This window comes from Mesitornis unicolor, unplaced genomic scaffold, assembly GCF_000695765.1.
Source record: "Mesitornis unicolor isolate BGI_N332 unplaced genomic scaffold, ASM69576v1 scaffold471, whole genome shotgun sequence".
NCBI classification, from domain to species: Eukaryota; Metazoa; Chordata; class Aves; order Mesitornithiformes; family Mesitornithidae; genus Mesitornis; species Mesitornis unicolor.
Genome location: NW_010161512.1, coordinates 10,262 through 24,094, shown reverse-complemented (window position 1 = coordinate 24,094; position 13,833 = coordinate 10,262). Strand labels below are relative to the sequence as shown.

Sequence of the window (13,833 nt, the reverse complement as noted above, 5' to 3'; positions counted from 1 at the left end):
CTACATAACACCCATCGTGTATTTATTGTTGAATGCTATGGTCCGCTTCTTTCTTATTCAGAAATCGGCTCATTAGCATTAACAGAGTCTTTCAGGTGTATCTGGAAAAACCTATGTTTACTGTGGCCATCTGAAAGTGAATTTATTCTGCTTTTCTGTTGCTTATGTTTTTTTCTGAAAGGTCCACACCTCGCATGTGTACAACACGTTAGCACAAACACTGCTTCCCTGCGTTGTTAACAGCCTACCATTGTATGTTGCACTGTTCTTCACAATTAATTCCAGATGTTCTCTGAACTCTTCTCGGGACGGGTACTGCCGCTTGCGAACGTTTTCACGCAGAGTCTGTAAATCCATGGGCCGGGTAATAATCTTATAGTAATCTTTGACAACTTTTGGATTCACAGGTGTATGAAAGGGGTATGTCTGAGGATGAAAAGGGAAAGAACCAACCATGCTTATTAACGCAGTACTTGCAGGGCTCATCTTCATTTAACTGCCACAGTTGAACAGGCACTAACGTATAAAACCTTTACACAATCAGTTCCTGAACTGCACAAGGGAGAATATGACGAGCTCAGCCACGTGGTGGCTACCACTTTCTTCTACAGAATGTTCTTTAATACCATTATGAGAAGAAAAATCTCACAGAAGTTCTCAGATTATATTTTTGTTTATGCAGTACAAAAGCCAAGAAACTGAGCTTTAAATTCCCATTTTATTTCAAATCTTCCGTTTAATCTTTTGGTTTTGCAAGTTTCTGGTAAAATCCATTCAGAAACAGTGACTTTGCTCCAGTGTCTCACATATAAAAGTATTCCACATTGCTACACAGAGCGTTATGCAGCTTTTCTTGATTTTGTTGAAAATTTAAAAAAAAATAAAGAAAATCACATCCTTAGCTTTTCATACGTATCCATACAAAACTATTCAACGTTATTTTCTGCTAAGGACGTTTTCATCTCAGAGATTCGGAGCTAACTTATGAAATAAAGCACACCAGCTGTGTCAAGGGCAGGGGGGAAAGGGGCGGCACACATTCATCCGAGAACAGCCTAGCCTAATTTTGGCATCTACAACACACAACCTGCTTGAACCATATTGCTTAAGACACAGGTTTTTGGTCTCAGAGCTTTAACTTACATTAGGAAGATCCCTTATGTCATTGATGATGCCCTCCAAGATAGACGACAGTGTCACCATGGGATCTGTTCGCCTTCGGTGGATAGATTTATGAGGACGCTAAAGAAATGAGAGGCAGTAAAATTAAGGCAGTTTCAAGTTGCAAAATCCCACAGAAATCCTAGGGAATTTAGTTTACTGATTTAGTGGGCAGGTATCTGTGTTGCATGCAGAGGATGCACAGAAGCAGTAAAGAAACTGGCCAGTTGGTACAAGCAGCAACAGAGATGCTCAATGAGCTCAGTGATGCCTCTACTCACATTCAGGTAATCGCAGTGAACGGTTGTCCCCACTCGTCGCTTCTTCTTTGGAGGAAGCTGCTGTTTAGGAAACTTCAAGACCAGTGATTTCCTGCGAACCTCATCTGCACTACATCAAAACAAAGAAGCGTAATATTTTCTCCACCTTTCTTGTGAATCAAGACCATTTGTCCCCAGTATTGGCTCCGGTCCCAGCTGCCATAACACCAAATACACAACCAAAATACTGTAGTAACAGTCTGTGTAAAAGCCCTGTCACTTTATTCCCGTGATTAATATACACGTGAGCATTCTGCACTAAGCTCTCCATTGTTTTTTCTGACCACCCATCAGTATCTCTGCTTCTTCCCTTACCTCTCAATCAGTTGTTTTCCCAGTACAATTTTTGTTCCTTCTACTTTGATGAGTTCTTCGTTATCGTTGTGAATGACTGTTTTTTCCAGCTCTTCCTCCTGCTCCTCTGTCATTGCGACAGGGTTAGAAGGTGGGGCATTTGTTTGGTAGTAAAGAGGGCAGAACTTATTAGTCCTCATATGGCCAATTGCACCACATGCTCCACATTTTAGCTGCGAAAATATAAGAAAGATGACAGATCAGAATTCATAGATAGGCTCCTAATTTAGAGGCAAAGTATCATTAAAATGCTCTAGTGAGACCTTCACTACATCACTAAACTTCTCCAATATCCAAGACCTGCTGGCATCCTTTATGTATGGATATGCTTACTTTCAAGTCTGGACGCTCTTTCATTTTCTTGGGCTTCTTTTCTGGAGGGCCCTTGAGTTTCTCTTTTTCCTGGTTCCGTTTTAAGCGCCGTAATTGTTCCTGGATCCTGCGGCGCTCTTTCCGCATCTCCTCCCGGTGCTGTTCGTCAAACAGAGCAAACTTTCGTCTAGGGGGAAAGGAGGAGAAACACAAACCACCCACACACGTTGTTTTTCATCCGAGTTGATGATTTACCAGGTACTCTTCTAAGAGGTAAATCACTGTATGAAATTCCTAATACCCTCCTTCTCTCTGTCTACACAACTGCAGTCCCAGGCTACATTTCTTCATACCACCAACAGAATGAAACAGCCTAGCGGCAAAGTTAAAAAGATAAACAGTATCACACAGGTCTTACATGAACTCTTCATCCTTGGTAGTCCGTATGCGGCAGTAGGCATCGATAACAGCAGGCTTCCGAACTGTCTCGCACCTCACGTATTCTTTCCCATCCTCATCTCTAAACGTGCGATAAATTTTGAGGCGGCGGCCAGTGGCAGAGGAATTAAGGCTGGTTACAGAGGCAGTGTCATCGTCTTTGTGAGAGTTTGCTGAGGCTCCTGAAGCTGATGCTACAAGAGAGTGTTTTATTTACTTTTAATTTCTTTCACACTATAGAAACATCACAGTTCAAATACAGCAGGTAGTTCTGGTTTCACAGAATCACAGAATCACAGAATCACAGAATCGCTCGGTTGGAAAAGACCTCTGAGATCATCACGTCCAACCGTTCCTGTCTACCCCCTAAACCATATCCTTAAGTACCTCGTCTATCCGCTCTTTAAACACATCCAGGGATGGTGACTCCACCACCTCCCTGGGCAGCCTGTTCCAGCTTCTGACGACCCTCTCAGGAAAGAACTTCCTCCTTATCTCTAACCTGAACCTCCCTTGGCACAGCTTGGTGCCGTTTCCCCTTGTTCTATCCCCCACCACCTGGGAGAAGAGACCAGCACCCACCTCTCTCCAAGCTCCCTTGAGGCAGTTGGAGGTGGTGATGAGGTCTCCCCTCACCCTTCTCTTCTCCAGGTTAAACAAGCCCAGTTCCCTCAGCCGCTCCTCATCAGGCTTGTTCTCCAGAGCCCTCCCCATCCTTGTGGCTCTTCTCTGAACACGCTCCAGAATCTCAACATCCTTCTTCTAGTGAGGGGCCCAGAACTGAACACAGCACTCGAGGTGCGGCCTCACCAGTGCCAAGTACAGGAAGTTTAAAAACTTCCAAGACACAAATGCGGGAAAATCTAAGCAACAGAAGTCTTTTCCTTACTTGTTCATGTTCTTTAATGACATTTGATCTGAAACAAAAGTAAACTACTGAATTATCCACGTGGACTGTAAAGCCAGAAGGAACAGCTACAGTCAACGAGGATCCGCAGGTGCCTAAGTGCAACCCTTAAGGCAACTGCAGTGTGGCCCTGCAGATTGCTTAGACTTACATTGGTTTGATCCTGTGTATGGATCACATACATCATGTGTATGATCATTTTGTATGGAGATCTGGAAGCAAGGTCAACAATTATCCCGTTCTCCAACTGGTGTCACAACCAGTGAGCCACCCTTGTCTGCTGTGACCCCAGAATCTTTCCAGCACCATGGATAATTTCGTTTGAGAGATTTTGTTCAAAATAACACTAGGTATCTTTTCATAAGGCAACAACCATCAGCTGATCTTCCACATATCCCTTACTAAATTATTCCTCTAATTAAATTAGTGATTCATTCCCAGACTGGGTTTCTAACAAGGACAACATTGACCTAGGTGCAGCAAAGCTCAACTGTGCTCGCACACACGCGGACACGAGCACCACCACACAGACCTAAGCTCATTCACAGGTCAAACACTTACCCACCAGTCAGGGACCTGTCAAGTTCTCTGTCGGAGTGCACTTCAAATAAACACATAACCAAGGAGATCCAAATCCAGCAGCTGCCCAATTACCTCCCAAACACACCACGACAGCACACCACTTAACAGCTCCTGCTCTCAGCGTGCACACCGTGCCCACGCGTGCCACGTGCACTGCTGTGCTTACACACAAGCTCCAATTGAAAGTACTACAAGCTGCTAGCAGGAATTATTTGTGAACACATCTTGAGAAAACTACTCAAAAACACCACTTCACCCCCCAAGAAAAGGAAAACTTAGGCAGCAAGCCGCAGCGAATATCTAAAGAAATATTTGACTAAGTTTACGGTTCAAAATGAACAAAGCTACGAGGCAAAGCAAACACTTCAAATGCATTTTCAGCCAGTAACTGCTCAGGAGAAGAAAGAAACCCCAGAGAAGTGTCTATGCATTCTCCCTGTATCCCCCTGTGTCTGCACATTCTCCCTCAATCCACATTCTCCTGAGGCCACATCAGCACGCTCTGCAGCCCTTCCCAGGCACATTTTGGTGGTTGCAGTTACTTACACAGCCCCTTTTTGTCTCTCCTGTCCTTTTTGCCCCTCTCTTTGTCATTGCCACTGTCTTCTCCCAGAAGCATCCTTTGCAATTCCTTCCGTTCCTGCTCTTCTCTTTCCCGAGAGAGCTGAGAACTCGTTTTCTTGTTCTGTAACATGTTCTCGATATTCTTTCCCATCTCTTCAAAGTCACTGTCTTCGGCTGAGCTGCTATCTGTGTCTGTTGACAGGATCTCAGTGGATTCCAGAACCCTGAAACAGGAGACACCTTCAAAGTTGGTCACTCCCCCTCCAAGTGAAAGAATCAGCCTGTTACCTTCCCAGAAATACAATGATAAAAATGAGGCAAAGGTTTGAAAATTAATATTGCAAAATCCCTACTATCAGAACAGGTCTAATACATCCCCTTCTCAGTCCTCCTGTAATCTCCATGTCCAAAAGATCAACTGTTCCAAGTCAATCTTCTCCCAACAAACTGATCACAAACAGCACTACTGGGCTGACCCAATAGTAATTGTGGGTTTTTTCTGGGTAAATGAAAGGTGAATTTTTCATGGGAAACAAAAACTGCACTAAGCAATACATTGTCCATTTTGTTCAATTATCTTTTGACATCTTTCAGGAACCTTCATGATTCCGCACTCAGAAAAGTTCTCATCTTACTCGGAAAAGAACAGTTCCAAGAAATACCCTCCTCAGCAGTGAAGGTTTTACCATCCAAGGTGTTTTGGAAAGAACAAAACAAAAGGTAGTTTGATGGTGCCAGGTCTAAAGAATACAGTGGATGTGCTGACACATCCCATCCAAGCTGCAACCATTTTTCATGAGTTACCAAACTTGCATGTGGCCTGGGGTTATCATGGAGAAACACAACACCTTTACAGGTCACCAATTCTGTTTGATGGCATCATTTAATTTATCCAGCTGATGACAGTGCACGTCTGAATTGTGGTTTGGTTCCTTGGAAGCAATGCAAAATACACAACGCCTTTGAAATCCCACCAGACTGAGAGCACAACCTTCCCTTGGTGAGTGTCGGCTTTTGAAGTGCTCTGAGCTGGCTCATCACGCTTGCTCCATGATCTTTTTTGTTCATTGTTGTTGTAGTTGGTGCATTTTTCATCACCTGTTATCATGTGTTTCAAAAATAGATCTTTTTCCTCATGTTTCAAGAGAGAATTGCAGATGCCAACACGCTTAGTAAGACAAATTTCTTTGAGCTCGTGTGGTACCCAAATGTTGAGCTTCCTAACGCATGCAAGTTACAGATGGTTTTCAACACTTGATTTTCATGTTACCAGCAATCTCTCATCTTGTTAAACGCCAACTGGCTCAGGTCAATACCTTTATTTTGTCGTTATCAACTCTGATTGGCCTTCCTGAGCGTGGCGCATCTTTAACATCAAGATCTCCGGACCCAAACTTAGCAAACCAATTCTGACACTGCCGCAGTTTTAAGGCGTCTTCACTACACACATCTCATAACTTTTTATGAGTTTGCACAGCATCGTTTCCTTTTCTGAATACCACAAAATATGACCAAAATGTTCCTTTTATGTTGAAATCAATGCCAAACAAGTAATTGTTAATGAAGTCGTGCACTTTCTTTTTCCAAAACAAGACTGAACTGTCAGCTTTCAAGTTACACAATGAATCCGCAGTTTAAAGAGTACATTTCAAGACATGTGTGTCCATCTATTAAAAAATTGCAAATACTTTTTGGCTAACCCAGTAAATCACCGTATTACGCCACTCTCAGCTCTTGGGCCAGAACAAGGAATAATGCATGAATTCTTCTGGCAGTTCTGAAGAACAGGACACAGAATTGGTAGCTGCTCCCCAAGAGAGAGCTGGCAAACTGCTGCTAACAAAGCAAAACTAAAAAAAAACCCCACCAAAAAAAGAAAGAAATTTGATGGTGACCTACTGATCTGTGGGACAGCGGAACATCTCATGGCATTGTACATGACGGACCATGCAGTTCATTCTACCTTTCCAAAGGGTCTATGCCAGCAAGACACTAAGGCCAACCCTTAAGTTTCCATTAACAGCCAAAGCCCTCTTTCTCGGTGCTGTATTCTGTGGGCCCAGCCAGTTGAATCAACATCTATACCACTAGATATCAGTAAGCCCCAGGCATACATAGCTCTGGACTTTTAAGGGGGATTCAGAGTGAGGTTCAAGGCTGTAAACGTCAGGTAAGAACTTACTTATTTTGTAAATCGAAGATGCGCTGACACTCTTCTTTGTATCTCTCCTGATGCTCTGCTACAGAAAACCGAGACCCACGTGCAAATTTGCTCATGGGACCTTCGCCTGAACGAGCCTGCTCTGTAGACATCGTACGAACCACATCGATCACTTCCCACCGGGACAGCTTCTTGATCTGGAAAGAGCAAGACAGACCAGAAGTGGCTTTAGAGACACACAACTCAGGTAGCTGACTGGGGATTTCAACTCCTTTCCACACAGGGTGAGAGCAGAAATGTCTATGTTCCTTCCAACATCAACTGCTGAAGCAAACTCTGTAACCTGCTCCAGGTTCATGCTCACCTCCTCTTCAGGCACTCCAAATTTACGCAGAAGCTGTTTGGCATTTTTGAGAGAAAGCCGGCGCAGATCAGCGTCTGTCCCAGTCACTGTCTTTTTCACTGGCTGAGGTTCTTTATCATCCTGTTCAGGGGAACATGTAACCTATTAATGTCACCACATGACAGTCTTTCCTAGGCTCATCTGATTTGTTTTCTCTTCCTGATGTCCCACCTTTACTGCATTTCCCCCACATTTCCAGTTATTGGTCCTTGTCCAACCCAACCTTGGGAACTGTACCTTCTGCTGAGTTGGTTTGTTTGGAATCTTCACATAAGAAAATCCTTCACCACAACCGGTAGGGTCTGCTACACCAGTCACTTCCAGGAGGCACTTGCCCTTCATAGCAGCAATGAAGGCTCGGGTGGTATTCCACGGAGCTGTGCGCACCTGCCAGCAGGATGAGAAACACCCTCGGAATCCTGCTACCATCAAGGAGAATTTGAAGCTTTTCATATTGGATTCTTCCAGTCGTACTGAGAACCTTTCATCTGACGTGACAAGAGTGAATTCACCTTCTTGATCCTTCAGCTGCCCTGATAAAACCCCTACGAAGAACCAAAGTGCTAGACAACTCACTAAAGACATTTAAGGCAAAAAGCCTGGAAGGATGTGGCAAGAAGGGTCCCCAAACACAGGTGTAAATTTGGTAGCAGAGTTCCCAGGAAAGCTGCAAGAACAACTGGATCCAACTTTAAATATGTCCTTTATATTTTAAGACCTCATTTCTCTCCTGTCCTACAGAGTTATGTATTGGCATGCATACTGATGCATCACTCTGACAGTACCTCATCATCAATCTTCATTTGGAAATCCTCTTCGTTCTCCTCTTCTGGTGCAAAGAAAGATTTCTCCCCGTAACCTGCATCCTGCAGAGAAATATTAGGAAAAAATTAGAACCTAAAGTATCAAAAAGCTTACTGGAGAGAGAACTAGAAGCGTATTACCAATCTTCTGTGGACACCCGTCATGCTGAACAAGCAGACTGCCACACCGTGCTGGTTTTGGCTGGGACGGGGTTAACGATTAAGCGAGCAGCGGTGTAGTGCTTAGTTGCTGGCTGAGGTCAACCAACACTCAGACAGTTGTTTGCAAGATTTACTGTGACCCACAGCATCACAGATGTCAAACTGCCCGGTATTTTAACAAACGCCATAACTAAATACTGCACTCTACTTCAAAAAAGTAACCAGTCTCTCTCACAGCCACATACTGGTTACTTTCTGCTGTAGAGCTCCAGGTAGAAACACAAGCCCTTTTTTGTACCTTCCCTTTGTTACCTCTGAGCATAGCTCACTTACCATCTAAATAATAACAGGTGGTAAGAATATAATGTCTCTCTCTTTCAGAACTTAACTCCCTTTTTACTCAGCAGAAAACCTAGCAAGTTTGAGACCACATCTGGAATATTGCATCCAGTTCTGGGCCCCTCAGTTCAAGAAGGACAGGGAACTGCTGGAGAGAGTCCAGTGTAGGGCTACAAAGATGATCAAGGGAGTGGAGCATCTCCCTGATGAGGAGCGGCTGAGGGAGCTGGGTCTCTTTAGTTTGCAGAAGAGGAGACTGAGGGGAGACCTCATTCATGTTTATAAATATATAAAGGGTGAGTGTCACGAGGATGGAGCCAGGCTCTTCTCGGTGACAAACAATGATAGGACAAGGGGTAATGGGCACAAGCTGGAACACAGGAGGTTCCACTTCAATTTGAGAAGAAACTTCTTCTCAGTGAGGGTGACAGAGCCCTGGCCCAGGCTGCCCAGAGAGGTTGTGGAGTCTCCTTCTCTGGAGCCATTCAAAACCCGCCTGGACGCCTTCCTGTGTAACCTCATCTGGGTGTTCCTGCTCCGGCAGGGGGATTGGACTGGATGAGCTTTGGAGGTCCCTTCCAATCCCTGACATTCTGTGATTCTGTGAAGTTGTCCAGCAGTCAGGGGCCCTGATTTGCCTACTTTATAGCAAAATTAGCTTTAGGCAGAGGGTGTCACCTAGCCTCACCCTTCACAGAACTACTTGTTAGTAACTTGCCTCATAGCCTACAAGGAGCATTTACCTTCAGCCGCTGCTCAGCCGCAATCATGCTGTAATAAGCACAGCACTGTTCTGGGGATACCATTGCTCTGATCTCTTCCTCTGTCGGCAATCTGAAATCTGGCTTTAAAACCCACCAGTTTGAGTCCATCCCTGCAAAATGCACAGATCAAACACAGAGTAGTTTCCCACAAATGTCGGATATCCTCATATTCCTAACTGTATTTCAAGATTCGGTACCCTGCTGCAGTGCTGGCAAAAGGATCAAGTATGACAAATCTGTGACACTCAGACAACTAAAAGGGACAGGTTTTTTCATTCTGCATTTGTCTAAATCAACGTTCCCTAAATCAGCATCTGTTATTTCAGCAAACTCTTATGCATTCATGCTCATTCAGTGTATAAAATGCACTCCAAAAGCATTTAATCCACCTTTCTCTTCCTCACCTCAAACTACTTTTCTCTGTGGCTAGCCTAAAAAGCTTTATATTGCCACCTGTTTATCATTCTGCCTATATGAAAATCAGAACTCGGGCTCTTGGAGCACGATTAGACTCGCGAAGATGGGACAAGGTTCTGCTGCCATGCATTTGCTTGCAAAACACAACACGGCCATACAGAGAGGGAAGGGAACGTGTACGTGTTGGTGTCGTACATCGTTACTTGAAGAGTAACTCATTGCCCCAAGGGTTATTAAAAAGAAAAGGACCAAAATGTAGTCAGTTCTCCCCATCAGGCACACTGGTGTCAGAAGAAAGTGCACACTTGTAAAAACTGCAACAAAGATCTTAGCAGACCACATTTCAGTTCTTCAAATCAATGTTTTCAAAAATGGTTTGTCATCAATGATGCCTCCTCCTGCTCTGTTTGGAATTCCAAGAGCAGCGAAGAACGGCTGCCCACCACGTAAATACCTGTGCGTTTGAAATCAGCGCAGAGCTTCAGCCGCTTCCGGATGCTACTCTCTGAGTGTGAGGGAAAGGCCTTCTTGATATCCTCCATGCGAATTCTCCGAGGACGGTCCCGGCTTTTCCAGAAGAGGCGATAAATAAAAACCTAAAGAACAAGGCTCATTTATGATGTCCAAAGAAAGACTACAACAAACCCACAAAGACAGCACAGACAGTGCTGTTTCAAGTGACTACTTCAAACTTCCTCCTTGAAACCCATTGTATCTTATAAAGTCACCTAGTAAAGTTTCCCAAGCCCTGTGTCTGCTTGAGGTTCAGCTGTTTTTGAGAATGAGATGTGGAAAAAATTCTTGTCTTGAAATTGTGTATTACCGCATTAGAAGCGTTCAGGCTTTGGTACAGAAACTTGCACCCTGTGAACGTCAGGGATTTTTGTCCTCTGCAAATACCTCTCGAGTTATGATTTTGAATTAAACTGACAGTAAATTCCTAGACGTTTTCTCCAAAATCTAAATTTGAGGATATATTTGAATGGCCACTGACAGTCCCAAGGCTTAACTGCCTCGAGATCTGGGAAGTCAGCAAAAGACCCATGAATCAACTGTAATTCCTTGCTGTGCAACAGGACTGCAGTAAGATCCCTTATCTGCCTCTCAGTAAAACCCGTATCAGTGTCATTGTGTGCAGCAAAACCACTTCAAAGTTCATTCTGATTTCTTTCGTTTCCAACACTTTTATATAATCTTACAACCTTTTATTTTGGCTAATAAAAAGCCTCTATCAGATAGGATGCAAGTAAACAGAAGCAGCATGCTACAAATCACTGGAACCAAAACGCTCTGTATGGCTGACATCCAACTCCTGCAGTGCTGTTACCTCACAACAACAAAAACACGAGACCGAAACCAAAAGGGAGCCAAAGAAGGGCAATGAGCTTCTCAAATTAAGGCTGTCCACAAGAGGCCCGTGCGTATGCCGTGGTCTTTCTCCAAAGACCCCTCAGATCCCCAGACGGTCTTTTACCACATACCTGCAGAAAATCTCTGATATGGGTGTTAGCTCGTTTCGAGTTGGGACCAGGGACTTCATAAAGCGGGCACTCCTGACCAACTACAAAAATATCCACTAATTCTCGAACATAATAGCCTTGTCGTGTCCGAATAATCAGGAAGTCCGTTTCAGGCATCTTATGTAAATAGATAGGAGCCCGGAAAAGGTTGTTTTCAAATGCCTAATAAGAGAAACAAATCAAGGTTTGAAAGTCGGGTTTTGATCTGATTTTCTGTACCTCAATCTCCAAAACAAAAAAAGAAAAAAACTTAGAAAAAAACCTAACAACTCAAACAACCCAACTGCCATTCCAATGGTATGGAATTACCATATGGTAATTATGGTATTATGGAATACACACAGACACACACACAGAAACATTCTGCCTATTACTTCACATTCAACTTTTCTCTCTTTTTATGCTTGCTTTTCTCACCTGCAGTAACTGGCCTGGATGCAGGGAACCCAGGAACGGAGAAGTGTGACAATAAACAGTCTCTCCATATTTACAGTCCGGAGCTCCTGGATCTTTGCCGGGTTTCTGCAACGTGCAATGAAGACGCAGTCAGCACGCAGCGAGAGGCAGAAGAAAATCACCGTTCAGCAGCAAAACCTGCACACTCACCCTTTTGTAGTAATTTTTAATCTTTGTTGCCATGCCAACCTGCATCATTAAAGGGGCATTTTCCTCACTGTATTCGGCAAGGATGAGATCTCCATCTTTGCCAGTCAGGTCCTGTGGTGTGCGCATGAAGAACATCTCACCCCCGCCAGAAGCCTGGCGCTCCTGCTCTCTCATCTGTGCCCGTGAAAGACAGCATTAGGAAAACAGCACATCAAGCAGATCTGCTGTGCGCATGGAGCCACAGCAGACATCAGACCCAGAGAAAAATCACTCTACCTTGGCCTTCTTTTTGATGTGCTTCAGCAGAGGTTGCACAGCATGGGGCCCTGGCTGGGACAAGGCACCAAAGGAGTATTTCTTCAGGGGAGGCCGATGAAACTGTCGGAGCTTCATAGGACCCATATGGGTGGGAAAGAATGGCTGGCGAAGTTCCACTGCTGGGATAGAGTGCTAACACGGGAACAAAATCAAGGTCATCTTTCTATCCTGCTAACCCTGAGGTACCAGAATCTAGGAACATTGTTAGGTCTGCTAGCAGTAATACTGAAATTCACTTGTTATCATACGTTTTGCCTTTTGATAGAAAGGGCTTTGGCACATACATAGATCTTTCCTTTCTGTACAGAGAAAACCCTAATTTTACTATTTCAAATGGTACCCAACGAGAGGATTATTTTATTAACCAGAAGCATGCAAAGCCATTGTCCCTATCGCTGGGAGAGAAGTGCATTTTGAATTGCATACATTCTTCCCATTACAGAAGAGGCTGGAATCAGATGAGGTTTTAGAAGAGGGTCACTGAATATCACAATGAAGGAGGAAAAAAAAATATCACCTCTTCACATAGGGCTAGTGAGCAGGAGCTCAAATTCATCATTATCTAAACTATTTTTATAATAGCCAGATTAAAACACAGACTAGTGGCACACGTACAGCCTCATCTCTTGACTGTCTGCATCACTTTCCCTGCTCCCACGCTACTGCTTCAGGAAGACACCAAACAGAAGCATGGCAAGTATGATACAGCAAGATCCAGCACCTAAACTCAGTTTGATAGGGCAGTGAAGAAAAGTCAGTTCAAACTCCTTCCTAATAATTTTAACTAAACAACATGAAAAATCTCTCTCATGAACACTTAACTGACCTGCTACAATCTAAATTCTGTTCTGAGATCATACTCTCAGCCAGAAACCTCCTGCTAAGACACTCTGTCTCTTATTCTATAGCAACACTACTGTGGCTACCTGAATGATGTTGCCTCCAAAGGTTCCTCGAAGTCCCTGCTGTTTGGGGTAGTAAAACTCATCATTGGAGAGGTTCCAGGGGTCCTTCACCTCTGGCTGAGACATGTTCTAATTCAACGTTAAACACAGAGAGAGATGTCACCAAAAAATCCCTCCTTCCACATCATTCCCAATCTGCAAGGCGCCAAAGCTTATGCTGACCTGCTGTGGTTCTTCCTTGATGACACCTGTTTTTCCTAACAGGATTCGACTCTTCTTCAAAGAAGATTCTTTCTTGTTCTCTTTGGATGGAGAGTTCAAAGTCATCTCTTCCTTTTCATCAGGAATTTCTAAAAACACAAGCAATCGCACTGTAGGGCACTTGTCCTGCTTGTCAACACCGCTACCTCCTACTGAGCTCCAGCCTGGCCCAGGCATTTTAACCCACACTCCTCCCCATTTTCCTCCATGCAGGTCAATATGAAACAAGGTCAACAAACACAGAAGACCTCCAAGCTTAGATCTATATCTCACCTTCTTCAGCAGGGAGTAGATTTGAGAGAAGTGTAATTGTGGGGATTGCTGGGGTAACCACTGCTCAACACAAAATTTACTAACAATCTAATCAATGAAAGCAGAAGAAATAGCAGCTGTTCTGCCAAAGCTTTTAGAAAGAGCAGAGGGTCAAGGCGACAGAAGTGCCAACACTGTTTCCCAACTACACGCACTAATAATCCTTTTCTTCCCCACACATATACACCACAAAAGTGAGTCTGAATCCAAAGATAACATGGACC

At 44.0% G+C, this 13,833-nt stretch overlaps 1 protein-coding gene across 1 annotated transcript in view; it reads right to left on the bottom strand.

Moving 5' to 3' along the window:
- Positions 1 to 248: 248 nt before the first annotated feature.
- The window catches only part of LOC104547453 (transcription initiation factor TFIID subunit 1-like), a gene marked incomplete at its 3' end in the record, with an annotated part of 23,022 nt that continues 9,437 nt past the window's right edge, over positions 249 to 13,833 (bottom strand). Inside the window, exons 9-27 of the mRNA XM_010193142.1 lie at positions 13,259 to 13,386; positions 13,058 to 13,165; positions 12,090 to 12,263; positions 11,814 to 11,987; positions 11,625 to 11,729; positions 11,169 to 11,369; positions 10,142 to 10,283; positions 9,250 to 9,380; positions 7,988 to 8,068; positions 7,440 to 7,589; positions 7,164 to 7,283; positions 6,821 to 6,996; positions 4,621 to 4,862; positions 2,566 to 2,779; positions 2,169 to 2,334; positions 1,797 to 2,008; positions 1,443 to 1,551; positions 1,144 to 1,242; positions 249 to 426 (exon numbers count right to left, since the gene is read on the bottom strand). Of these exons, the coding sequence (XP_010191444.1) occupies positions 249 to 426; positions 1,144 to 1,242; positions 1,443 to 1,551; positions 1,797 to 2,008; positions 2,169 to 2,334; positions 2,566 to 2,779; positions 4,621 to 4,862; positions 6,821 to 6,996; positions 7,164 to 7,283; positions 7,440 to 7,589; positions 7,988 to 8,068; positions 9,250 to 9,380; positions 10,142 to 10,283; positions 11,169 to 11,369; positions 11,625 to 11,729; positions 11,814 to 11,987; positions 12,090 to 12,263; positions 13,058 to 13,165; positions 13,259 to 13,386 (2,910 nt within the window). The remainder of the gene's footprint in view (positions 427 to 1,143; positions 1,243 to 1,442; positions 1,552 to 1,796; positions 2,009 to 2,168; positions 2,335 to 2,565; positions 2,780 to 4,620; positions 4,863 to 6,820; positions 6,997 to 7,163; positions 7,284 to 7,439; positions 7,590 to 7,987; positions 8,069 to 9,249; positions 9,381 to 10,141; positions 10,284 to 11,168; positions 11,370 to 11,624; positions 11,730 to 11,813; positions 11,988 to 12,089; positions 12,264 to 13,057; positions 13,166 to 13,258; positions 13,387 to 13,833) is intronic.